Source organism: Sinohyriopsis cumingii, chromosome 15 (genome assembly GCF_028554795.1).
Source record: "Sinohyriopsis cumingii isolate HCF-2022 chromosome 15, ASM2855479v2, whole genome shotgun sequence".
In the NCBI taxonomy this organism is placed as follows: domain Eukaryota; kingdom Metazoa; phylum Mollusca; class Bivalvia; order Unionida; family Unionidae; genus Sinohyriopsis; species Sinohyriopsis cumingii.
Window position 1 is genome coordinate 123,157,673 of NC_142975.1, and position 27,702 is coordinate 123,185,374.

Below are 27,702 nucleotides of genomic sequence, written 5' to 3' on the forward strand. Positions count from 1 at the left end.
CACATACAAACCCTTTAATTTTAGACACTAGGGAGTCTCCTCTATGATGTAAGTCTGCGAGGAACCACACCAAAATTTAAGGACTTGCACATCTTCAGCTGTAGAGGTATGTGAATTATTAATTCCTTTTGTATAAGTTATAACTATTGTACTACCACGTTTAATTTTGTATGTTTGCTATAAAGCTTCGGTTTACGTAGTGTAACGCAAATATTTTCTATTTTGATTTGTGACTTAGCAAGTGATTTATATTAGCAATGTAAAACTGCATTTTTAAGAAACGTTTATTACCGTAGGATTCTTGTCGGGCTCAGTTAGGCTTACTTCTGAACCTGTTTGTTGTTTTGTAATTATTATGCCGATAATGAAATTTGTATAACTTACTGCTTATAACGTCATTATGTTTTATCGTATCTGCCCGTGTCATGCATATTACACTGTGTTAGCTTTATTTTCAGCTGACCCGAGCGACTGGAGCGATCCGAGTTATCGGTGTGATCGGAGTCGACATGGTACCAGGTGCAGAGCTAACCAAAGAAGTCGACCACAGCAGCTGTGAAGCTGAACCATAGCAGCCGTATAGTTGAATACACGGTGTTCGGTGTCGAGTAGCAGGTAATCGAGCATTGCTGACCGAGATTGGTGGGCGCTGATTGCTTAATTGACCAACCTGGAATACTGACTATTTGATTGGCCAGTGTGACTGGAAGCCGATTGTGCTGCTGACGGAGTGTGTAACTCCATACATGTAACCTTTTAGCCGTGGAATAATTTTGTGGGTTTGTAAAACCCAGTGTGTTTTGGGGACTGTAAAGATAATTAATATAGGTGTCCATTTTGTTTTCATAATTTCTCTATTTGAGTGAATATATTTTACTATATGAGTGAAATAGTACATTTGTTTTACTATCTGAGTAAAACACATCAATCTTTTCGTTGAGAAATCAATGTGAATCATTCACCCCTTGTGCTTGTACTGTGTATGGTCATTTATTGGTATTTTCATCATTTAGTTCGTGCGTTTTAGGTTAATTGATCCAATATTTGGATCATATGCACGCATATATTAATCATAATTGTTCATTTAAGTCATTCGTTATTAAACAATGCATTTGTATCACCATCAAAAGTGTTCTCTTGTAATCCGAAATCCTTCCCGGTTATCTTGTTACAATGTATTCCTCTCAGCAGTTTTGTGGCAAAAAATCTACTTAGCCTCATACGAGTACTTCCAAATCTCAATCAGGCACAACTTTTAGAAACACAAACTTCTAACACTGATCAGAAATCCTTATACCTTCCAACCTGCATTTGTTACAAAAAGAACAGGATATTTCTGAATGCTACTGATTGAACATAAAGACAGAGCTATTTCAAACGCTCTTATTTCAAAGAGGTCAAGTACGCTGTCATGCATTAAAAGCAATACATTTGTTGAGTAAAAACAACAACAACAACAACAAAACATGACAAACAAACAAACCCAAACCCGGTCTGATTCTATTTTGGAGACTGATGAACAATTAATGACAGAATGTTCCGTTTTACTTATGAATTATTTTGCCAGGCCTATCAATATGAGAATATTAATGAACACACAAACTTCTCAGACTCTATTATTATCAGGTACTATTCCGTTGTCTGAGAGTTTTTCTTCTTGTGAAGGTGTTCTTGTTCAGGGAGTAGAGTACATTTTGTTAATAGTTCCCCCTCCCCTCCATTGTGTCAATTTGTTATCAACTATAGTCTCAGGACTCGTGACTGTTGGAGGAGTGTTTTCTTTACCTAGAGAAGGTATTCGTCTATAATTAGCAATGACCTAGCTGGAGATAAGATCGTGGTTAATCACCGGTTACTGACAAGCCTTGTGGAACCAAAACATTGATCCATTGAAAAAAGCCTCTTGAGAAAGATGTTGGTCAGGAAATTATTCCTTTAGTGGACACATGTGTTCGTCATTCTTTTGACTAGGCCACGTTTGCTCCTGTATTGATCAATCAATATATATTGATCACACTTGTTCTCTTTTTACAAATCATTCTTTTTATTATAATTAGGGTCACAAAGATAATCATTCGTTGTCGAACATAAATAATATTCTGAGATTTTTGTTTGTTTTAGAGGAATATTAGTAAACATGCAGCCACCCAATTCCCAGTTTGTTACTTAACATAAATTTGGACATTATAAGAAAGCGGAGATCAAGTGAGCTAAAAAGTTGACGTTCAGATGTCATATTCTTAGATACTTCTTGGCTGGACTTTTAGGAGTCAATAAGATTTATCACAATATTTGAATAATATTTATTAGCTGAAAAGGGATTTTTCTAAGTACTGTAAATCTTGTCACATTTGTCATATGGTAGGAAAATACAGTTAGATCATACATAAGACTCATCTGGAACATATTCCTGCATTTAACGAACCATTTAATAGAATAATGGTAGCCTGTGTCGGTCCCTTACCTAAGACCATTCCAGGCAACCAATACTTATTAACCATAATATGTGCGTCCACGTGATTTCCAGATGCAATTCCTTGAGAATTATTGAAGTTAAGACGATTATAAAATCTTAGGCACACTTCGTTTATACAGTTGTTGTCTTTTCCAAACCTCTCCAGTCTGATCAAGGGTCAGATGTTATGTCTGGAAGTTTTCAACGTAGTTATGAATTAATTAGGCATCTAACGTTTTAATCATTCTGTATATCACCCTGAATGTCCAAGAGATTTCGAACTATTTCATCAAACATGTAAAATATGATTCGGTCATATTACTGTGATACCAGAAAGGACTCGGATGAAAGCATTTATGTGTAATTAAGGAATCAGTTCACAAATCTTTGGGATTTAGTCCCTTTGTATTGTCCTTGGGCCATTGAGTTATTGAAAGAGAAACTTCTTTCAAAGGAAGATTGGAAGATCATCTGTACGACTATGTCAAATGTTTAATAAAAGTTGTTAAAAGCTTGTCAAGTAACAAGAACTAACTTTCACTCAGTCAAAAATGAAATTAAGAGATGACAGAAATAAACAGGAAGTGAGTTTTTAGTCTGCTGATAAAGTTCTGGCTCTCGTACCCATACCTCAAACCCTTTTCGGGCTAACATTTCGGGCCGTTAAACTATTGGAAAGAAAGTAAATGACTTACATTATATCATTAACACTTCTGGGAGTCGAAAATAGAAACAACTTTGTCATCTAACAATAACGTGGTTAACTATACGAACAATTTAATTGCACAGTGTGGATGTCAACGATGGAATAGAATCTGACTGTAGTTAATCTGGTTTACTCAATCTTCGGAATTCAGTGATAGTAAACAATATGGACCATAAACTTTCACATCTACCAAAAACAGGAAAAGAGTGAATTAAAACAGTTATTATGTGAATATGAGCACATGTTTCCTGATGTTCCAATAAATAAAATGTGTCATTGAGATTGTAGATTGTACATCTGTGAAATAGTAGTCTCACAGTACGAATCCTCTGAAACAGGAATGTTTTAAAATATAAATTTATTATTTACAGGAGAATGATTTCATACAATCAAGTAAAAGTAATTAGAATTCACCATATATTATTGTGTCAAAACCTGATAATACACTTCGCATGTGTAGTCCAGAAAAGCAAACAGTGTCATCAAAATGGGCTTATTTCCATTGCCAAGAAATGATTCTTGCATCGTCACCATTGGAAATGCAAAGCATATCACCGCATTTGACCTTTCAAAATCATTCCGGCAAATTCCACCCAAGGAAAAAGCACAGAACCCTCAGCATATGCAACTCCAGATAGATTTCATCAGTCTAAAGAGATGTCATTCGTAATGAAAATTTCTGCTTCAACATTAGAGCGGTTAAGGAACATGTTATTACCTGGTCTAAATAATTGTGACGCCACCATCTAAAATGAGATCTGGAAATATCACTTGGAAACCATTCGGATATTCTTGGATCGACTCAGTGATGTATGTTTAGATGAGTTTTGCCGTTCTTGTATCACTTTTTTAGGACATATTGTGGGACAAGGTCAATCTAAAGCTGTAGAATTTAATGTATAGGCTGTCTTTGAATTCCTAGTGTCTATTAGTTACAAGCCACGTATGCGATATTTTGGTATGGCTGGATATTATCGGAAGTTTTGTTCAAATTTATCTACAATCACCGATCCTTTGACACATATGGTGAGTAAAAAAGCCAAATTTGACTGGTCTGACAAATTCAAAGGATATTTCACCAAATTATATGCCATATTTAAAAGTGCACCAGTTCTTTCAGCTCCATATTTCAGTCAATTATTTAAAATGTCTGTTGGTGCAAGTGATATAGAGTTTGGTGTAATATTGGTTCAAGAAGATACAAATAGAGTGAATCATGCAACTAATTCGTTCCTTTCTTAGGGAGTCTCTAGAATCCATTTAGTATCAGCGTTTACAGTTGTGTTCAGATATAATTCAAGAGGAATTGCTTACTTAAATTACTTATTGGAAGTAACAAATGCTCACAGACCTTTGAATATCACATTATTTTAGAACTATCGTTAACTCATTGAAGGACATTCTGGATTGCATCGCTGTGCTACATCGGGATATTCAAAGCTATTGAAATTCATTCAGAACAACATATGTATTTTTGGACATGTCAAAAGGTTTCAAGATTATTTGGGATATTATTCAGAATACAGGAAGTGTATATAAAATTTTCATTTTGCATTGTAGAGAAATAAAAACTTTTATTTTATTTTATTAAATTATTTGTTTCACTTCTTTATAGTATATATAAAGCTTCTGCATCAAAAGTCTTGAATAGATAAAAAAATCCTTAGTTTGATAATTTAGTTTTAACCCCCCCCCAATAAAAACTTCTCATTGTACTAATTAAGCCACATTCCGACGCTGTTTCTGTCCCAACATATAGTGTTATATACCATTATATATTTTAGCAAAGTTCATGTAATGATGATAAAAAACAATCAAAACACTTAGAATCAAATTAGCATTGTGTCCTGTTATGTCCCATTATGATTTGTTGGTCCTTATGATTGTGTCATACAAACACCTTAATCCATCAAGAGAGTAACCTCTTTAAGCGCAATAGCCCTATTAGCTTCTTAAGGTCTAACTAGTCCAGTGGAATGCAAAATAAATTATCACTTATGACATATTAAACTTACAATTATTTTATTGGCTGAGCTCTGGACTTCCCCCTACATGTCGGGAGGAATATATTCTGCTCCAAATCTGAAATCAGGACAAACCAGCTTGGGCTCGTAACACATAAATGTTGGAGGAAATCTAAGTGGGACTAAACTTTATATATTTCGATGGCATTTTACTACTTGAATTAGTCAATCGTAGATGGATTGTTTATAACTTTAAAGAAAAAAAAAAACAGCTTGAAAGTGAACAGTGGATTAAGTCAAGTCATATTTCATGAGAGTGAAATTTCAAAGAGAGGTAAGTAATGTATTAGCCAATAATATTATTTCACTGATGTGTCAAGATAATGTGACTGGGTGGGACATCATGATACATGTCTGCGGCATGATGCCCCAGTGCTACACATCACTATAAACTGTCACACTGCAGACATCGTAACGATGACTACAATAACATTAAGGCTACGTTAAAAATCCAAATCACACACACACACACACACACACATATTTGACTGATATGTTATCTTCCACGTAACGTTCACCGCTGCTGTCATCTATCCATACGTAGCATTTCGATATATTTGAGTGCTAACGGGATGTATTCCAAAATCTTGTTTAGAAATCTCGGTTCCATAAATTTGACTATTAAGGTTATTATATTTCTATATCTTTTAAAGAGCAAAAGAATGTTGTCACTTGACGCAGTACAAAACAGCTTTAATCGATGTTGATATTTTACTTCATCAATATCTTTGAGAGTTGAGCAGTTGTTTTTGAACATAAATATGTTAATGTAACTTTGAAATTATTTTATTGATAGACGGTTACTCGTGTAAGCATTAGTTACTTTTAACTGGCATACCTTATGTAACTTTAATTTATTTAACCGTGACCTCTATCATACCATACCAATTCAACTGAATTAAAACGAAACTCTGGAGTATTTAGAGGTACCATTTGAAGAACTGATATCAATTCAGCAATGCCATTATTATTTTGTTCCACCTTTAAATGGATTGTTACAAATACGAAAGTCCTTTGAAGTGAATGTGGTAATTTACAATGTACGCATATTTGAAAATTAGGATAGTAATGCATCGACTTGCTGCAGCTGTCTGAAAGGTTACCAACACATGGTAATTGCATTGATTGGCGTTGAAATCCAAGTAAATGGAAGGTGTTGAAGTTTTGATGCTTGACAAGAAAATTTTTAAAATTTTTTTCTTCATTTCAGAATGATTTCATGTTTCTTTCTCCATGTGATCATAATCATCCTGGTGCCATACGTCAGACCAATAGTGGAGCAAACAGAAGTCCCTGAAGAACTAGCATGGAACTTTTACTTTGCACATCAGAAAACTTCCAGGTTGAATACGCCGTCCAATGCCATTCAATCATGGTGTACAAACGTGTATAAATGGCAGTATGACAATATTGTTCATGGTGGCAGAAACGTTACTACTGGGACAAGACAACTCGTACATTATCTTTCTGATCGAGTGTTGCAATCGGTACATCGTACTGGTCACGTCAAGCGCCAAGCGGTTTCTAGTGGACCAAAGAGAAAGAGAAAGGAGATCCGGATGTTGACTGAGACAGAACTTGATCATTACTTCCGGGCCGTTAGAGCAGCGAAAGCCAACACGGTATAAACATCAGCAATAATAATAATAATATAATAATAAAATAATATAATAATAATAATAATAATAATAATAATAATAATAAGAAGAAGAAGAAGAAGAAGAATAAGAATAATAAAGATGCTAGTGGTAATGATTCAAGCCGATATTACTGATAGAGCAACTACCTCTATTGCTACTATTACTATAACCATTATTACCGCTTCCAATATTACTTGTAATAACAAAGATGTTGTTCAGAGCGGTACAAATAGGACGATGACGAAGTGTACTAATAGAAAGAAGAAATTAAACAGTAAAGATGTATATTAATGTGGCTATTTTCAAGAGAATTCTAAAGACTGCTTTTAATGTAACAGAAGTGCAATTTCAAAAAAGCCTAAAACGATAATCGATATTAGCATTTACTTCATGTTTAAACCCTTTCATTCCAGACCACAGCACCAAACGTTTACGAGGCACTGGCAGAATTTCACACCGGAATTACGTCCATCTCAGCACACGGAGGATGCAACTTTTTTGGATGGCACAGAGTTTTCCTATTGATGTAACTATTTTAAATATTTAATTCCACTGATTTAGATTTAATACAACTTGGCTTATTTCGTTTGTTTTATAAATCTAATTTATTCAATGATATTGATTCCAATTCAATTCATATGCGAATAAAACGTTTACATCTCAATACCGTAGTATGATAATAAATTATCATCGCCAACATATTTGTTTTAATTAGATTCATCTGATTCAAGTACCTGTTTATTTATTTATGTATTTATCTATTTATTTATTAGGTATGAAAATATGCTAAGAGCTCAGGGCCCCGAGTTTGCAGAAGTGACAATCCCTTACTGGGACTCACGTCTAGAGGAGAGGATGGATCAACCAACCAGCACTGTTTTATTTACAGATCGTCTTCTTGGAACAGGATCTGGTGAAGCGTCCGGCGGAATTCTGGGAAGTGGATGGCCAACCTCTGCTGGTCCGCTTATAAGGAATATCGGGACGGATGGACCACCTATGACCGATGAAGCGATTGCTAACGTGACAAGAATGACCAGTATGAGAGAAATCTGTGGTGCCGACTCAAGCATAGAGAGTGATTTAGAGTTTCATCACAATGGAATCCACAGATGGGTTGACGGTCACATGGCCATGTTACAGACTTCTGCATTAGACCCGGCGTTCTGGAGCCACCACACCTTTATAGACTATATCTGGGAGTTATTCCGAATAAATTCTCTACGAAGTGGAGTTAATATTGAGACGGATTATCCCGAGAATCCAACCACAATGGGGGCTGCAGAACTGCACGCACCTACTGCGGCACTCGGATTCGCTGAGATGACAGTGATAGATGGATTGAGTAACACATTTACGGCGGAAATATACGAATATGAATCTCCTCCGACTTGCAGCGTACAGAACCCAGACTGTGGGTCTAAATATCTCAAATGCGTTGTTTTAAGAAATAATGCTCACTGCGTCTCCAGAACGCTGGCTGAAGTAATCGTGTGGGAAAACAATAAGATCACGCGCACCACAGTTGCTCCACATACACCACCTACACCGCCTCCTGCTGCGTGTCCACACTCACCCATACCTCAGCTTTACACCGAACATGACAAGCCTTATCAAAACCACTATGTTTTGAACGGAAAGAGTGACAGCCGTCAGTGGGTCTACGTTCCAGTGAAGGTCATCTATCGAAGACCTCCGGAGTATACAAGCTATGGTTCCTACCCAATCTACAGCGGCAAAATCAGCAAATTCTACGATATGTATGCCCCAAACCTCTACAGCAACGTGTATCAGCACTTGAGGAATGGACATCCAGTTAAATATGAGAAATGTTCTGAGGGGGACAAAAGGATCTCGTCTATCTACATCAAATCTATCGGTCTTAATTACGACGGAATATATAAAGAGTACGCCATCGTTGATCGTCGTATAGCTATTACAGTATCCACCGCTTACATTGCAGTAAAGAATCCAGCCATGGAAAGCACGTTAGCCCTTCTTCAAGCTACTGACTCATGCGGTAGAGTGTGTAGACCTGTTTGTAAGGTACCAAATTCAAATATCTACCGTCCCTGTAGTGGAGCTATCCGGCTTACCTCTGCCCTCCCGAGACATTACGGAACAGACTTCGGAAATGCGGTGATGGATGTCTGGGATTTCACCACTGATGCTATGTGTCCCCAAGTCAAATATGAAAACATCGTAATCGCCTTCAACTGCGACTTCCAGACAGACTGGTTCTGGCCAACCAAACAGCCACCTGTACAACGTCCTCTTCCACCAGGACATACAATTCACAAACCTATTAATGGACCGAAACTTGTAAAGGGATAAAATCATCACGTAGTACCCATGTATGGCAAGATAAATGTTTCATCAAGATATGTTTTTAATTTGATATCTTGTTGATCGTTTTTAGAACGTTTTTAATGAAAATCGTTGTTAAGAAATTTTATCGTAAACTGTCAAAATTGTTCAGTTATGAGAATATGTACAAAGGAATCATATTCTCTCTTGCATCGAGTATCATTTTGTTTAAATGAATAAAAGAAAGAAAATCCAAAAACGTATGAATTCAGGATTGATTCGTACGACTTTCATCTCTTTCATCAGTTAGATGTATTGTTTTGTCGCTCTGTCTGCCACAAATCGATAGAATGGATGGTTGGAAGAATATGAAGACAACACTCACGAAATCTTAAGATGATATAATTAATGATCATTATGAATTAACGCAATAATGCATACTAGTAAAAAATAAACCCTGCAGTTAAACAATTCTTAAATGTTATTCATTGTTATTAAATTGGTTAAGAACAGTTTAGTTCACTGATACTTTTTGCACATAATTATTTTGCCCTCTAACGGCTTCAGCATTCTATATTGCATTCTAATGCTTCTTCACTGTATAATGGATTATAGGGGACTTCGTGTGGCTCGTTCTCCCATGTCTCGACGTTGATAGGACGTTCCGGGCTTGTCCGCCCTTTTAGCAGGACTCCCTTGCTAACATAACCTCAGTGTTGCAGTATCTCAACCCGGCTTTAACTCTCCAGCTTTGAGTGTGGCTAGAAAACGAGAATCGTTTTAGGTCATACTATAAATTTATTTATACTATATTTGTGCATTACACCGAATGACCTTTACATAACAATGCATTCGTGCATTATACACATGTCATGTTTGCATCTAAACTATATTTACATTCCTGTCTCTTTATACACTAAATCAATATTAACAAACAAAAAGAAAAAAAAATTGTATGAATGCAAAACAATGAAAATATGAAACATTTACGGCGTATCTGGTCTATGCAAATAGGTTAAAACATAACAGTCTAATCATTTTTACGCACGAAGGTTGCATACTTGAATATAAATTTCAATCAATTTGTGTGACTAACATAATAGATGTTATGGTACACAAAATGACTTTTGTATAATAAATCATCATCATCATTGGCGGTTCATTCCAAAGAGACCATGCGAATAGCGCCCTTGGAGTGTCGTCTGTCTCTGGGGTGTTGGCATCGTCTGCTGTGGCTGTGCAGGCCTATGCGCGAGTGACAGTCCTTATTGCAGTTGGTGCAGACATACTTGGAAGTCTTAGTTACTGGGGTTGCTGCCGCGATCTTCTTTCTCTCACGTTTCTCTGCCGCCAACTGGACTCTCCCCGCATCAGCGACTGCTATGCGCTTGCTTAACATCAGTCCCTAGGTGCCTCGGTCTTCGGTCAGCACTTCCCAAATGTCGGGTGAAATGTCTCATGCACTGGTATTCGTACACATGGTCAGTCATCAGCTGCTGCCTGTTGAGCATGATGCGGGCATACACTTTGAAAACGATGTTCAGGAGCGAGATCCCTCAGTAATTATTACAGTCGGTGCGGTCGCCCTTTTTTTGTAAAGGGTCATAATCGTGGCGACGCGCATGTCTTGGAGGACTGCTCCTTCCTCCCAGCAGAGGCAAAGTAGCTCATGCAGTGGCTGAAGCATTGTTGGTTTCCCACGTTTGATAGCTTCGAGCGGGATGATGTGACTACCTGGTGCTTTGTCGTTTTGGAGGGAGTCGATTGTTTTGCTGAGGTCCTCTAATGTGGGCACTTTGTCGAGCTCCTCCATGGCGGGAAGTTTCTTATGCTGCTAAGTGCCGCATCGATGACTGACGTTTCTCAAGAGTATAGCTCTGAGTAGTGCTCAACTAATCTTGCCATCTGTTGCTCATGGTCAGTGATCTTCTTTCAGTCAGAGATTTCAGGGGGCTGACCCCTTTCACTGTAATGCCTATAGCCTTCTTGATGCCACTGTACATACCTTGGATGTTTCCAGACTCGGCACTGCCCTGGATTCTTTCACACAGTTGTTGCCAGTACTCGTTCGCGCGCTGTCCAGCGATGCGTTGGGTGTTGCTTCGGGCACTTCTGAGATCAGCAAGCGTCTGTTCATTATGGCATTTTTATGTAAACAATGAAGGCTTTTCGTTTGTCCTCGATTATTGTTTCCGTCCTTAATAGGTCTGCGTTGAAGCAGTCCTGGCTGGGCCGTTCCTTCTTGCCAAATGAGGTCATGTCTGTGCTGTAGATGGCACCCTCCATGGCGTTCCACTTGGCTGTGGCATAGTGCTCTGGCAGGTCCTGGAGAGCCTGGTCCAATGCAGACATATACTCCTCCACCTTGGAGGGGACCGACATCTGCGTATCTGTTGGTTTTGAGAGGTGTAGTGTGTGTTGCTGTAGACGCACCCTGCTGCTCACGAGGGCGTGGTCGGAGTCGCAGTCCGCGTTGTGGTAGGTTCTGGTGGAGAGGACGCTGTTAAGGGCAGAGCACCTGGTCGTGTCAGCGATGAGACCTGGGGTGTTTCCATGGCACTTTGTATTTTGGCTTACAATTGAAGGAGGTGTTTTTGACGCACAGGTTATGGTAGGTGCACAACTTCAACAGTCTCTGACCGTTTTCGTTGGTCTTTCCAGTGCCATGATATCCAAAGCAGGTAAGCCATGAGTCGTGTTCCGTACCTACTATGGCATTAAATTCACAAAGGAGGAATAGTTGTTCGTCTTTGGGGCATCCTTTGAACTGTTCGTCTATTTGCTCATAGAACTGATCCTTTGTGTCTTCTGAAGACGTGAGGGTGGGGCCGTGGACACTGAGCATGTTGACGCGCAGTGTCTCCTGTGGGAGGCTCAACCAAAGCCAGGAAGTTGTGTTTGATGGCAAAGCCCACTCCGTCATCATCAGGTTCTCGAAGAAGATGTAGTTTTCCTCTCTGAGGGAACCGCTAAGGGAGAGCCTGGTTAACTGGGGGCAGCTATGCTGATATTTAGTCTGGTGAGTTCTCTATCGATGATGGCCGTCTTCCTGGTGTCGTCCACCTCCCTGAGGTCGACAGAGATGCATGTGCACATGGTGCGCACGTTACAGTTTGCGAATCGAACCACTGGAGCAGGCAGACGATGGCGGGTCAACATCTTACTAACCGGGGGCTGCCCGGCTTGTGGCGGCCGGTAGTCAGGCCAGTGGGACATGATGATCCCTCCCACCATGGAAGCTGACTCGTGGCGCCCCTTCCCTACGCCAATCGGTTGGGATTTATAACTCGTAGATTGCCAGCTTCCGTGTTGTTTCCTCACCCAGTAGCGAGATTGGAGTGACCTCTCCAGGGCGTGGAGTATGGAGATCATGGGCTGCCCTGACGTCAGAACCCCCCTCACGTCCTTGCTGGTGGGGTGTGCGAGGCCTGGGCCTGACGTACCGCTCACCAAAGGAAAGTGAAACGTCTCTCACAGCCTTTATTTTCCAGGTGTAGTGATCGTCGCTGGACGACTGTCTAGCTCTGCTGGGCAGGAGGTTACTTGCATATGGCCTCTCCGACACTATATTGTTCCACAGCTGCAACTACACTCGTGGCCCCCTCTTTTCACAGAGCCCGGGCTCTTTAGCCTTGGCCGGCAGCTAGTCTAAGAGAAGGAAAACTCTGGCTCCAAACCCGGGCAGATGGAGCTCGTTAGCCTTGTCAGGCATTTCGTCTAGGAGAAGTAAACTCTGATTCCAAACCTACCAACTCGCAGCCATTGGATGATAACTTCGCTCTCTTGTGGATATCTTCGGGAGAAGGAAAGGCTACTGGAGTAAACCCAGACATAATATCCGAAGTGGAGCCTCTAAGGCGGCTGTGTGTCAACTACAACTTTCTTCCGGCAGCTCCTCATCCGAACTGGTGCCAAATGTCATGCGCAGCATTCCTTTGGACCCAACCAGCAAGGACGAGATGGTATAATAAATACATAAGTGAAAACAGAATCGAATAGAATGAATACATATATATTCCAAGGCAAGTGTACTATAAACATAATAAAACGTGGATAAAACTCAAGATGTTAATTTTCTTAATCGACCTCTAAAAATGAAAGATATACAAGAAAAAGGGCTCAAATAGCACAGGGAAAAACAAAGGCCAAAATATTTTGAAATTGTGACATGGCTGCTGACTATTTTCTTCTGATATTACATGGAAATACAATCGACCTCCTTTAAAAAGCTATATACCTGAAGAAACGCAAATAAACATTCTGTGCAAATGCAATCACTGTTGTAGATATCTTCTCCACTTTCATCATTTATAAAGAAAAGGAACAAACAAAATCTCTTTTCTTAAGGATAGAATATGTAAAATGGTACGTAATAACAAATCTGTTATATACTCTAACTTCTCACTGTACCGGGTAAGTCAGAAATCCATTTATCAAATTCGATTTGTTGTTAGGATGTATGTCTTTAGTTTGCAACCAAAGCAATATGTGAGAGAATCATGTACTGAAGTTGTAATCTATTTCTTTTATATATGCATTTTCTTTCCTCCTATAAATTAAGTGATTAATTCACATGTACTGTACCATACCTGTCCCTCTATTTACTTCGATCTCCTTTTGCATGTGTTGCGTTAAACGTTATGTTTAAGCTGCATAGGTGTGCGTCTGATTAATAGTATTACAAAGCAACTGTATTTGCTGCGTCTATTTTATATCGACTGTATTTGACCTCTCTTGATTTCTTGAAAAACAATATAACATTATTGTCCAACAATTGTTCAGTAAACAACCTTGTCCATGTTGGCTGTATGATAGTCATCATTTCTTGTTTTGTTCATGAATGATAAAAGTGATTTTCCACTTTTAATTCTACAAATGTATTTTCTCCCAGACACCTTGTAAGGTGGTGACGTAGGGAAGGTTTTACAAGCCTGAGATATAATGGTCAATACTGTTTTCAAATGTTTGAGGATTGATTCGTCTCTTTTCGTTTTTCCACAATAGAAGACTATTTCATAACCACTCCTTAGAAAAATGCTGTATGAAAGAGAAAAAGAGAAAGAAAATTAGGCACAAAATCGTGTACATATGTTAATAGTTTGAGTGCAATTTGTTGTCTGGTTATTTAATTATTTCTTCAGGGTAGGATGTAGGATATGTACGTGTTGTTAGCAAACCATGTGCAGTTTTAAGCGAAGAAGGAAAATACACCTGATTGTGTACACTCTCCAGTATCAACGCTTGAATTCTTGCAATACGTATGCCAAGTGTGGCCAAGGTAAATTGTACCTACAGCAATGCAATCGTTGTGCACGCTATCAGCCGCCGAGCCTTAGATGTATACCAGGGGTGTGAGATTACACTAATGCAAATTTGCTGTGTTCATGAAGCGGGTTTAAGGGAAGATGACGTTATATCTGGAAAAACTTGAGCTTAAGAGTGCTACATCTTCAGTTCAAAAAGCACATTAGTGTTTTAACATCAGACTAAAAATGTTTAATGAGACGTTCAATCGTGTTTACAGGCAGCCATTTTCTTATATACTATAGCTTTGCAATTATCAACAGGGACTGACGCAATGACCCGCTGTTCTCATTCTGTAATTAGGTATAGATTTGGTACAATATGCTTTGGATAAGATAATAATGATATTATATATTATATAGTTCTGGAGCTGGTACAGTACTGTTTTCATATGACCATATCTTGGACCTGTCTGAAATACTTGAGTCTTAAGGATTTGTTGTTTGGGTTACTTTTTACAAAATAATCGCTGTTTGATAGAAAACGTGTGCAATTAATCTTCGAGCTATAAACATTTCTATTAAAATACTTGCTTGATCTCTTACATGTTAGTTACAATTTGTGATCCACCCATGCAGCTTCATTTTAAACTTGAAATTAGGCACTTGGAAGTTCACAGGGAGCCACTTTTATTTGTGTTGTGGAAATGTCTAACGTTGAATCCAGTTAATTTAATCATGATGGGCAGTGTCCGCTATCTAAACTTGGAATCTATATGGAGCGACTGCCTAACAAATTTTCAGTATTTGATTTTACAATTCGAGTTCAGAAACAAAATGTCTCCGTCACACTAAATTTTACTTAAAAGAAAATTTACAAATATTTCCTCATGTACACGTGCATCTTTTGGCGACCAAATATACTTACTGTAGTCATTTTCGGAGATTTATCATATTCAGTACGTCCAAACAATGTTCCTGATTAGAAGTATCTTGGCAGCATTTCGCCCATGGATCACTGTTTTTGTCCATCATTTTATTTCATTTAAATGTAATATTGTTTAAGGTTCAGGCAGGAACGAATACCGTGTAGGTGGTGCTGAAAACGCTATCGTCGGGCAATATATATTTATTAATAAATTATTTGTACTGTATTTGCATGGAGTAGTTAATGTCTGTAACTCATTAATCTGGTGGTTGGGTTATCGTCTCAAACGAATTAATATTTAATGGGGAACGTACGAATTAAATCTTGCAGATACCAACATTTCTATTAAAAACCAGGTTTCGTCTCAAGAAGTGTGATCCACAATTTTTGTAATCCACATATGGTGCTCCATTGTAAACTTGAAATTGGGCACGCAAATGTTTTCACGGAGTCACTTTTATTTGCATTATGGAAATTTCTCACGTTAAGTTAAATTAATTCAACGATGTCTTTTGTAAATCCAATATAATTAATGATGTTCATGTATATCATTTTTAAGATATTTCTTACTTACTAAGTACCAACAATTTTCCTGATTAAGAATAGAATAACATCAATTCGCTCATGGAGCATAGATTTTTATATTTGTTTATTTCAATCTTAGTGAATACTGTTTATGGTTCAGGCAGGAATCAATACCGTGAAGGTGATGCTGAAAACAATGTCATGGGGCAGTATATATTTATTAATGCATTATTTGTGCTGTATTTGCATGTAGTATGTCATTTCTCAGGGTGCAATGCAAAAATAAATGGCCATTAGTCAAAACCAGATTGTGTCAAGTGTGTCTCTTCACATCCTATTTCCAAGACAGTGATATATGTAAAATCGCGATGTATAACATATCTTGATATATCACACAGTGGCCTGACATGTAAGCGATGTGTTTATCTTTTCTGAGAACACTAAAATAACCCAGAGAGATAAAGAGGTACACATGTACAAACACATCAGTTAGGCTCCCTTCTTCTTTCCTATGTTGTCTAGTCTATCAAACATTTCTATTTTGCGGCTCAGTATTTATTTATTTATGTGAATGTCAATTTCATCTTACAATATATACGTGTTGGAAAAAATTTATAACTATTGATTAATGATTGGAAACAAGATTTTCAACTTATAAGTCATTCTCCGTCATAAACATAAATAATTAATTAGCGAGTATGCAAGCAATAGTTCACGAAAACAAAATAAGACAGGTGGCGTAACCTTATGAAATGATAGTGTTCCGACCCTATGGTCTTAAACTAAGTAACATAAAAAAATCAAAGACCAGCAAGTTTAGAATAATTCGACAAATAATTTATTTCTCTGGAATACAAAGTCAAAATTTAAAAATTTAATAAGAACGTACAGTATTTTGAATTAAATTCCAAATAGTCCTTTAAGTTCTATCACAAGTCCAAAGGTATAGAGCATTCAGATTGAATTCCAGTGGCGTTCCGACGAATTTACAATGTTGAATATGCTGATTACCATTTATCTGGAATAGTGTTGTTGTACTGACAGTCTTGATGTATCACAATAATATAATCCAAAAATGTCTCTAAATTATTCCACACTAATCCCCAAAATAGTGATTTAGTCCGAAATTATTAATGAGTACCGTGAGTGTCCAAAGAATGCTTTTAAGAAATATATGATCTAAAATATATGAAAATAAATAAGACTGATTCCACTTCGAACGTTATATGGAATGAGTAATTATAATATAAACAACCTTAATATAAAAACATAAGACCTAATGAGACGACCATGATGAAGGTCAAGCGTTAATTTCCAGAACATTCTAAGAGATAAACAAAATCATTTATGATACTAACATTTTAATAACGAACACAGAAAACATCAGGTAGACCAGGACTTTCTAAATGGAAAACCAATGTCCTACACATATATCAAAATAAACATGTTTATCTGCAAATGATCTAAACTCATGAACAAAAATTAGCTACACAATATTATGATTACAAAAATAGACATCAGTCCGGTAAGCTCAAACTCCTACTCTCAAGGAAGGATAAAGGTCAACCAGACAATATAAATTAAATATACATAGCAATACAGGTAAAGGAATGATAATGTTTGGCGTGATCCTGTCCAAACAATTTTAAGTGTAGTCATAATGGAACAAGATATAATCATATTTTTGTGAATCTTATTTTGTGTTAATAATACACTTCTGTATTTCCATTTATATGAAATGGTTTTCTTTCTGCCGTAATAATTTATGTGCTAAGATTATATAAGATCATAGTGAAAAAAATCATTATTCAGTTAACTGCATTTGTGTCTAAACTAGCTTCCTAGTCCAATCGCTTGCCTGTTGAAAAATGCTAAATAACTCAAAGAAGAAATCTTGCTCTCGGTATTTTCTATAACTAGAAGTTTGGGCATATATGCAAAATTACCAGGGGATTGTGGGACTGCATTCCACGAGTCAATACATATTGATAATGCGATGTTTTAAAATAATGAGGTTGGACATTGAAAATGAATGATATTGTTCCAGTTTCTCAGATTATTAGGCACTGTGTCAAGGTCCGAGTAAATCAGAGATATAATCGAGATACTGTTTAATGGTACAGCATCAATGAAGATAGCAAATTGTGGCAGTCCAGAAACTATACTGGCCGTATCCAGCTATAATTTGTTTTCAAACCTTTTCGGAGTTAGTACTGAAAAACCATATCTCAGACGCATATTCCAGGACTGAGCGAATGTAGGTTATATATGTTATATTCAAGTTAGGTTTGATAATACATTTTTAAACTTCCTCAGTCGTCCAGTTCGCATAGATGCAGAATGAATTATATATTCAATGTGATTGATTTAGGCGCCATATGATGGTAAAATAATTCCCAAATGTAGATGAGACGTAACAAAACGAATCTTTGCAGCCAAAAATTTAAATTTGATAAAGCCCCGGTGAAATATTGAATTAATTTGAATTTCAGTTAATGTGCCTTGTAAGCGATAGCACTGGCCTGTACATTGGTCTAAGTATAATTAACATTTTCGCAATCAATCAACAAGGGCGCATAAAATTATTTTATTTTCATCGAGAAGTTTTCAAATTAAAAAATGTATTATTGTCCAATTACATCCAAATTTTGCCTTGGAAATAATATCATATTTATTAACCAAAAAGGTGAGCCTTTGATTTAATATGCTGGTGGAAAGGTTTACTAATATATACGCAATAACATCCCTCTGTTTGATTTGAATGGAGTGTCATATTTTTAATAAACTGGTACAATAAAGCAGTTGTTCTAATTCGATGGATACATACTGCTACATAACATAAAAAATGTCATCCTGCAATTTGCTCCAAGGTTTGATGACTCGGTAATGTCTTAGTTCAAAACTATATCAACACATGGTGCTTTGTTAGTGGCTTTTTTAACAGCTGGGCTACGTTCATCAATTTTAATTAGAACTAGGAAATATCGATTCGTTAAAATATTATGTTCTATTTTTGTATCCTATGTGTATACAGTGCTATAAATGTCATAACACTCATTCGAATAATTAATGAAACATTTCCGACCTTTTAAAAAGATATTCCAAAATTCAAGTAGATTTTCTTTTCATAAAGCATGCAATGTTTGCCCGTTGGACACATTGTAGAGACATTTATGGCAGAGATTTGTTTTGTATTTTTGTCTTCTCGTTATGTAATTCTGTGTATTTACCTGAGTTTGAGATAGGTGTCATTAATTAAAGCAGTTTCATGTATCTATTTCTTATCTAAATTCACCATTGAACAAAGGAGTATTACCTTCAGTATGAACATTTCGTTTTGGAGTCTTAAAACGGACTCGTATTCAAAAAATCAATTTTCCTTTTTCTAAGAAAGAGCGTCAATCGTTTAGCTTTTTCATAGATTATGTTGTGGTTTGTGAATATAAAAACACTAATAATAAACTAATTTTCCACTTTCACATTATCTCTTTATATATCAGGAATAAATGTAGTCTTAAAATCAAGATTCAATGTGTGTTGTTGTGGTACTGTAAAATTCACGTAGTTCTGCCTATTATCTGCTGTACTTGAAGTTAGTAATGAAGAAAATATCAATCTCAGTGGTCAAGAATTATGCTGTTTCCTTATTATGAAACATCCTGAAATTGGTCCATTGGGTGATTTCCAAAACTGTAAATTGTTCGGCAGAAGCTTGCTAAAGTACACCTTCAGTGAACATAAATATTCGAAGCTTAAACTTGCGTTAGGGTTTTCATTTTCAAAGCGTTCTAAAATGCAGAATATAATCTGATACTCGAAAATTTCTTTGACCTGAACGATTAACCAGAATAATAAACTTCACTATGAAAGAGATGCACGAGTATAGCAACTTCTACTTGAACGAGGTACACACATGTGAATAAATAAATGTAGAAAGTAAACAAAAAATCAGTGAAGTTATTACAAATTAAAGCTGTTTCCTGTATACGACAACCATAATGTAATATATATATATATATATATATATATATATATATATATATATATATATATATATATATATATATATATATATATATATATATATATATATATATATATATATATATATATATATATATATATATATGTGTGTGTGTGTGTGTGTGTGTGTGTGTGTGTGTGTGTGTGTGTAAATGATTACCTTTCACCTTTCATGACATCTGTAACCTAGGGACACAAATTTTCCATTTGTGTTTTATTGCAAAATATGAAACACTTCCAAATGTATTAGACAGAGCTACTCTTTTAAAAGTAACAATTGTAAACACATTTATTTCAAAAGCCATGTTTTATTTTCTTCTTTCAAATATACGTAATTCTGATTCTTTATATTTTTAAATTAGTGTTGAGAGTTTATACACAAATATCCCACACGAGGAAGGTATAACAGTCTGCATGGAAGTATGTAATAGTCACTCTGATCCATCTTTTCCAAAGTCCTGTTTGATCAAACTTTTAACAATGGTTCTCAAGTTTAACAATTTTGTATTCAACAGTAAATACTTCTTACAAATAAATGGGACTGCAAGGGGCACTAAAATAGCACCTTTGTATGCCAATATTTTCACGGAAAGACTAGAGCAATAGTTTCTCAACGAAGCACCAGATAGACCCTTAAGATGATGCCGAATGATTCACGACACAGAATCATAATGGATCGAAACAGGCCAAAAAAAATTTTTAATATATTTTTAATTCGATAATAACTTTCACGCTACGATCAAATTTATGTAGAAGACATCCAAAAAGTCCTTTAGGATACTCAATCTGACCTTCTGGAGGAGAAAATAAAAACTGACCTATACTTTAAACCTACTGACTATTACCAGTATCTACTCCGGATCAGCTGCCGCCCCAGCACAAATTAAAGATCTCCCTTCCGGTATTTGCGTTGAAACGAAACGCGCATGTTCTTACCCTCCCACGTTTGAAAAGTGACTCCGAGAGCTCAAGGGGCACCTTAGAAAGAGAGGATACAAAATGAGCTATGTTGAGGAGGCTATTAATAAAACTAGACTCTCCGACAAAGGAATACTCCTGAAATATAAAACTAAGAAAACCAACAAACGTATCCCCTTCGTGCTAACTTTTCACCCCGATTCTGAAAACTTACAACAGATCATACGCAAGCATTGGCACCACATCGAATCGTCCGATTGTCTCAAAATTATATTTTAAGACGTTCTTATGGTTGCGGACTGTTTACTTAAAAATCTCAAGGACCATCAAGTTGGTGCAAGAGTAACTTCAAACAAGGCAACATATTCTGGCACATAGCATTGCAAAAACAAGTGTTACTTAATTTGCAAACATTTACCCGGGAGAGAGAGAGAGAGAGAGACAGAGAGAGATATAGATAGATAGATTGACAGATTGATAGATGTTCTGAAATTTACGAGTAAAAACAATTCCTTTGTTTTATAATCAAGATTTTGTGCAAAGGTTTCATTCACAACATTTAAAACATATTCTGATGTTTTAACGCTATCTCAATCCAAACGTATTATTACGATGTACAATAAAATCGTTGCGGAAGGTTCTGTCTCCAATATAGGTCCTTGATTAAGTAAGCGATACAAAAAAGACAGGTGAACATGCCAGTACTAGAAAATCTAAATAGCCACGTCTCCTGCGTTGTCCCATTATGATTGTTTTTGGTGTTGATTACGATAAACACATACTGTTTGTAATGTGTCATGAGAGTAACCTTTTAGCCTGCTAACTTGTCATAGTCTAACTGATCCATTAGAAGGTAGATGAAATTGTCAGTTGACATATTACACTTCACATCTTTCTTATTCGCGGAGTCTGGGGTCTCCCACTAAATGCAGACAATCATATACTCTCCTCCAAATCTGTGATCAGTAGAAACCGGTCTGTACCAGTAACGCATGCATGTTGAGAGGAAATACAAATATGTGAATTTAAAGGAAACCAAAAAAAATTGCAAGTGGATTAATTCGAGGTACGTTATCTCCATGTAACGTTCACTGTTGCTGTCATGTATCTATATTTAGCATTTGACACATTTGAGTGCTAAAGTCATCTTGTACAATACATTGCTATGCAAATCGAGTTCCTTAAACATGACTACCTATTAACATATATTTCGAGGTATCTAACGATCATAGGAATTTATTTATTTTACCCAATACGAAACGACGAAAATTCATATCGATATTTACTTAGGAAAAACTCCGCATCATCAATATACTCGAGAAATGAGTAGTTGTTTGAAAGATGAATATGCTAATGAAACCATGAGATTGCAAATTTATATTCATAGACAATTATTTATGTAAATTCCATTTGATTTTAACCGGTGAACGTTATGCAAAGTCAAGTGTTATAGAAATTCAAAATTTACCTTGAACGTGTCCGAGTTTAACTGCATTTAAAACGAATCTCTCGCGCACCACCATTACGAATCTAAAGTGTTGAAGTGCATATCTATTCCGCCGTGCCAACAACAATTGATTCCACTTTTAAATATGTGAAATAAAGATTTCTGTAGAAGTGGCAAAAAGGATTTGCAATGTACATGTATTCGAAATGATGAATTACTATAATACATCGACATGTTGCAGTTAACGAAAGAGTTTACGAGAAATGTTTCACGTATTAATTTACCGGCATATGAGAGTATTGAGTAAGGTTAAATTTTAGAGATTTATTCCTTAGCATAATTCATAACTTTCATCATTTCAGAATGGTCTGGTCTTTCTCATTCCATGTGATCATAATCAGCCTGTTGCCGTATGTTAGAGCAACAGTGGAGCAAACAGACGTCCCTGCTGAACTCACATGGAATTTTAACGTAGCACAGAAAAAGACGTCTAGGTCAAACACGCCGTCCAATGCCATTCAGTCATGGTGTACAAACGTATATAAATGGCAGTATGATAGCATTATTCATGGTGGTAGAAACACTTCTATTGGGACAAGAGAACTCGTACATTATCTTTCTGATCAAGTGTTGCAATCTGTCCATCATACTGGCCATGTGAAGCGCCAAGTGATTTCTAGTGGACCAAAGAGAAAAAGAAAGGAAATCCGAATTTTGACTGAGAGAGAACTCGATCTTTACTTTCGTGCCGTTAGGGCAGCGAAAGCGAACACGGTAACAACAAGAACTAAAATAGCAGCAACAACACTAACAACAAAAACAACCACAATAATAATAATAATAATAATAATAATAATAATAACAATACTACTACTAATAATAATAGTACAAATAATAGTTATGGTGGCGATAATGATTCAAACTGAGATTACTAATGCAGTTATATCTATTTCTATCTCTGCCGCCTTTTATAAATATTACGATTATTTCTACTGCTGATGTGGCTACAATAACAGATGCCACAACTAATAATAATGATATTAATAATAATGGTCCGAATAGGACGATGATGATGACGACAAGGAAAAAGGATTCAAAGACAGCTGAGTGTACTTTTCATGAACATTTTAATATATCGGAAACGGAATTTCCTTAATAAAAAAAACCGTAAAGCTATATTCTATCCAATTCTTCACATTTTGCTGACATTGTTTCCTTCCAGACCACAGCTCCAAACGTTTACGAGGCACTGGCAGAATTTCATACCGGTATTACATCCATCTCAGCTCACGGAGGATGCAACTTTTTCGGTTGGCACAGAGTATATCTATTGATGTAATTATTTTAAATATTTGGTTTAATATAATTTATTTTCCTACTCATATTTCTTAAATTATGTTGATCCGAAGTCATTTCATTTGACATTTTGTAATATAACGTTTCGGTAATTGTATTTACTTTTTTTTAAATTTACCATTCTTTTTTTACCAATCTACACGAATCGTTCACAACTCGGTATCATGTAATCTTACAATGAAATATAATTTCCTCCAGACCAAGATATTTGGTTTTAGTAACTTTACCAGTTTAAAGAGCATGCTTCTTTCTTTCTACTTTCTTTCTTGATTTCTATTTATTTATTTTATTTATTTATTAGGTATGAAAATATGCTAAGAGCTCAGGGCCCCGAGTTTGCAGAAGTGACAATCCCTTACTGGGACTCACGCCTGGAGGCAAGGATGGATCAACCAACCAGCACTGTTTTATTTACTGACCGTTTCTTTGGAACAGGATCTGGTGAAGCGTCCGGCGGAATTCTAGGAATTGGGTGGCCAACTTCTGCTGGTCCGCTCGTGAGGAATATTGGAACTGATGGTCCACCTATGACGGATGAAGCAGTTGTGAACGTGACAAGGATGACCAGAATGAGCGAAATATGTGGTGCCGACTCGGCTATCGAGAGCGATTTGGAATTCCATCACAATGGAATCCATAGATGGGTTGACGGTCAGATGGCTATGTTACAGACGTCTCCATTAGATCCTGCTTTCTGGAGCCACCATACCTTTGTAGATTATGTTTGGGAGGCATTCCGAATAAATTCTCGGAGAAATGGAGTGAATATTGAAACAGACTACCCCGCGCATCCAACCACTATGGGGGCTGCAGAACTGCACGCACCGGATGCGGCTCTGGGATTCGCTGAGTTGACAGTGATAGATGGATTGAGTAATACATTCACTGCTGAAATCTACGAGTATGATCCTCCACCAACCTGCAGCGTACAGAACCCAGACTGTGGATCTAAATATCTCAAATGCGTTATTTTCAGTAACAACGCCCATTGCGTCTCCAGAACGCTGGCCGAAGTACACGAGTGGGAAAACAATCAACGCATGAGTACCACAGTATCTCCTACATCTCCCAAACCAACAATCCCACCACTAACTGCGTGTCCAACATCGCCCACACCTTATCTTTATAACGAACACGACAAGCCATATCAAAACCACTATTGTCTGAATGGAAAGAGTGACATCCGTCAGTGGGTCTACATTCCAGTGAAGGTCATCTACCGAAGACCTCCGGAGTACAAAAGTTACGGTTCGTACCCTGCCTACAATGGTAAATTCAACAAACTCTACGATATATATGCCCCAAACGTTTACAGCAACGTTTATCAGCACTTAAAGAATGGACATCCCGCTAAATATGAGAAATGTGCAGGGGGCGACAAAAGGATATCGTCTATCTATATCAAATCTGTCGGTCTTAATTACGACGGAATATATAAAGAGTACGCCATCGTTGATCGTCGTATAGCTATTACAGTATCCACTGCTTACATTGCAGTAAAGAATCCAGCCATGGAAAGCACGTTAGCCCTTCTTCAAGCTACCGACCCGTGCGGTAGAGTGTGTAGACCTGCCTGTAAAGTACCAAATTCTAATATATACCGCCCCTGCAGTGGAGCTATCCGACTTACATCTGCCCTCCCGAGACATTACGGTACAGACTTCGGAAATGCAGTAATGGATGTCTGGGATTTCACCACTGATAAGACGTGTCCCCAGGTCAAAAATGAAAACATCTTAATAGCCTTCAACTGCGACTTTCAGACAGACTGGTTCTGGCCAACCCAACAGCCGCCGGTAAATCGTCCTCTTCCACCAGGACATAGAATTCACAAACCTGTAAGGGGACATAGACTTGCAAAAATAAGAAAAGCTCATGTACTAGCCGTGCCTGGCAGGTAAATGCTTCAGCATTGAAGAGAACGACTCTTAAAAAGAAGTAAAGAAATTATCTATTAAATGTTTGGTATCATTATTTTAAAGAGTTCTTACAAAATGGGAACCCAATGAATATCAGTTTCCACTATGGTGCTGATTATACTCTCCTATCTGAAACTGAAAATATATTGGATGATACGATAACTCTCCAATTAAAGTCAGTAATGGAGACAGAACTACTGGAACTCATATAATTTAATTTCTCTATCATCATCTAAATAGTGCTTTACTAGTCCTACTATCATCATCTGAATAGTGCTTTACTAGTCCTACTATCATCATCTAAATAGTGCTTTACTAGTCCTACTATCATCATCTGAATAGTGCTTTACTAGTCCTACTATCATCATCTGAATAGTGCTTTACTAGTCCTACTATCATCATCTAAATAGTGCTTTACTAGTCCTACTATCATCATCTAAATAGTGCTTTACTAGTCCTACTATCATCATCTGAATAGTGCTTTACTAGTCCTACTATCATCATCTGAATAGTGCTTTACTAGTCCTACTATCATCATCTAAATAGTGCTTTACTAGTCCTACTATCATCATCTAAATAGTGCTTTACTAGTCCTACTATCATCATCTAAATAGTGCTTTACTAGTCCTACTATCATCATCTAAATAGTGCTTTACTAGTCCTACTATCATCATCTGAATAGTGCTTTACTAGTCCTACTATCATCATCTAAATAGTGCTTTACTAGTCCTACTATCATCATCTGAATAATGCTTTACTAGTCCTACTATCATCATCTGAATAGTGCTTTACTAGTCCTACTATCATCATCTAAATAGTGCTTTACTAGTCCTACTATCATCATCTGAATAGTGCTTTACTAGTCCTACTATCATCATCTAAATAGTGCTTTACTAGTCCTACTATCATCATCTGAATAGTGCTTTACTAGTCCTACTATCATCATCTGAAAAGTGCTTTACTAGTCCTACTATCATCATCTGAATAGTGCTTTACTAGTCCTACATTCTCCTTCTAATACAGTATGTGATTCAAGTAACTATCACAATTAGTGGATTAAAAACATTATACGTGCAAAACATGTAAGTAGAGGTGACCCCTGTAACTATGCACTAAGCTTGGTTTTCAAAAAAAAATTAAGCAAATGAATTATATATATATATATATATATATATATATATATATATATATATATATATATATATATATATATATATATATATATATATATATATATATATATATATGTGTGTGTGTGTGTGTGTGTGTGTGTGTGTGTCACTAATGATATCATGTTTCCTTACAAAATATATGTCCAAAAGTAAGGAATGTTTTTGTTTCCTTTTTGTTGATTTCAAGAAGATGTTCGAGAAAGTTGATCACGGTAAACTGTTGGTTACACCTATCCGTGAGGGTCTCCACGGTAAATCAATAAACAATTAAAGAGAAATGTATGCATTGTTGAAGAGTGTACATGTTAATATTTTAATAGGACAATACACGGGCGTTGGATTAGTCCGATTATATTAGTTTTTAAATGTCATGATCGTAGAGCGGTGCTATATTATGTAGAAAAAGTTGAACAAAGTTGCTAGAGTCGCATAGGAATCAATAATAAAAGATATTCTCTTTGGATACGGCTGAGTATGAATACATCTTATAAGATGGTGGCTATGATAAAGTAGTTCCGAACTCAGATAGAGGGCAAGACACATTTCATTTCAAATTTGGTCGTAGCATATTACTAATACCTCAAACTGTTTTAGTATGGTCAATAAAAGTGTATGGTCAATACAATAGTATGGTCAATAAAAGAGTATGGTCAATACAATAGTATGGTCAATACAATAGTACCGTCAACAAAAGCACTTCTACAAGGTGCGAAATACCTATCATGCGAGACACTTTTTTCTAAGAGTAGCTAAAGTGTTCCAATCATAAATGAATGGCTGAAACATGAAGGAGGGAAAATTGATTGTGCAATCAGGTTTAGTAACCTGTGCAGGAGAAGAGACGAATTTTGGTTTGCTTGCGTTTGACCAAGCAATGACTATATTAGAAGACAATATGCAAACAACGTATATTATGAACAACAAAGCATAGACAAATTTGTTTTGCTTATGTCAAGTAATGTTGTAGTGACACTATCTAATGTATCAACTTACTTGTACACATCATTTGCTTTTAGATATTCTCTTTCGTCTTCATCCG

The 27,702-nt window shown here is 36.6% G+C and overlaps 2 protein-coding genes across 2 annotated transcripts; both read left to right on the forward strand.

Moving 5' to 3' along the window:
- The first annotated feature begins 5,268 nt into the window (after positions 1 to 5,268).
- LOC149782650 (uncharacterized) lies at positions 5,269 to 9,587 on the forward strand. The gene is made up of 4 exons (XM_089934145.1): positions 5,269 to 5,459; positions 6,396 to 6,807; positions 7,239 to 7,351; positions 7,599 to 9,587. The coding sequence occupies exons 2-4, from the start codon at positions 6,397 to 6,399 to the stop codon at positions 9,157 to 9,159; spliced, it is 2,085 nt and encodes a 694-aa protein (XP_089790271.1). The 5' UTR covers positions 5,269 to 5,459; position 6,396; the 3' UTR covers positions 9,160 to 9,587.
- Positions 9,588 to 22,579: 12,992 nt separating this feature from the next.
- Positions 22,580 to 25,473, forward strand: LOC149782651 (uncharacterized). Its single transcript, XM_089935160.1, has 3 exons — positions 22,580 to 22,990; positions 23,439 to 23,551; positions 23,874 to 25,473. Exons 1-3 carry the CDS (start codon positions 22,580 to 22,582, stop codon positions 25,471 to 25,473), a joined length of 2,124 nt encoding a protein of 707 aa, XP_089791286.1.
- The last annotated feature ends 2,229 nt before the right edge of the window (positions 25,474 to 27,702 follow it).

Bases quoted from the DNA above. Each gene is read 5' to 3' on its own strand.
- LOC149782651 (XM_089935160.1), top strand. From the start codon at position 22,580: ATGGTCTGGTCTTTCTCATTCCATGTGATCATAATCAGCCTGTTGCCG. The intron at 22,991-23,438 runs GTAACAACAAGA...GTTTCCTTCCAG, and splicing joins GGGCAGCGAAAGCGAACACG to ACCACAGCTCCAAACGTTTA. The intron at 23,552-23,873 runs GTAATTATTTTA...TTTATTTATTAG, and splicing joins CACAGAGTATATCTATTGAT to GTATGAAAATATGCTAAGAG.
- LOC149782650 (XM_089934145.1), top strand. From the start codon at position 6,397: ATGATTTCATGTTTCTTTCTCCATGTGATCATAATCATCCTGGTGCCA. The intron at 6,808-7,238 runs GTATAAACATCA...CTTTCATTCCAG, and splicing joins GAGCAGCGAAAGCCAACACG to ACCACAGCACCAAACGTTTA. The intron at 7,352-7,598 runs GTAACTATTTTA...TTTATTTATTAG, and splicing joins CACAGAGTTTTCCTATTGAT to GTATGAAAATATGCTAAGAG.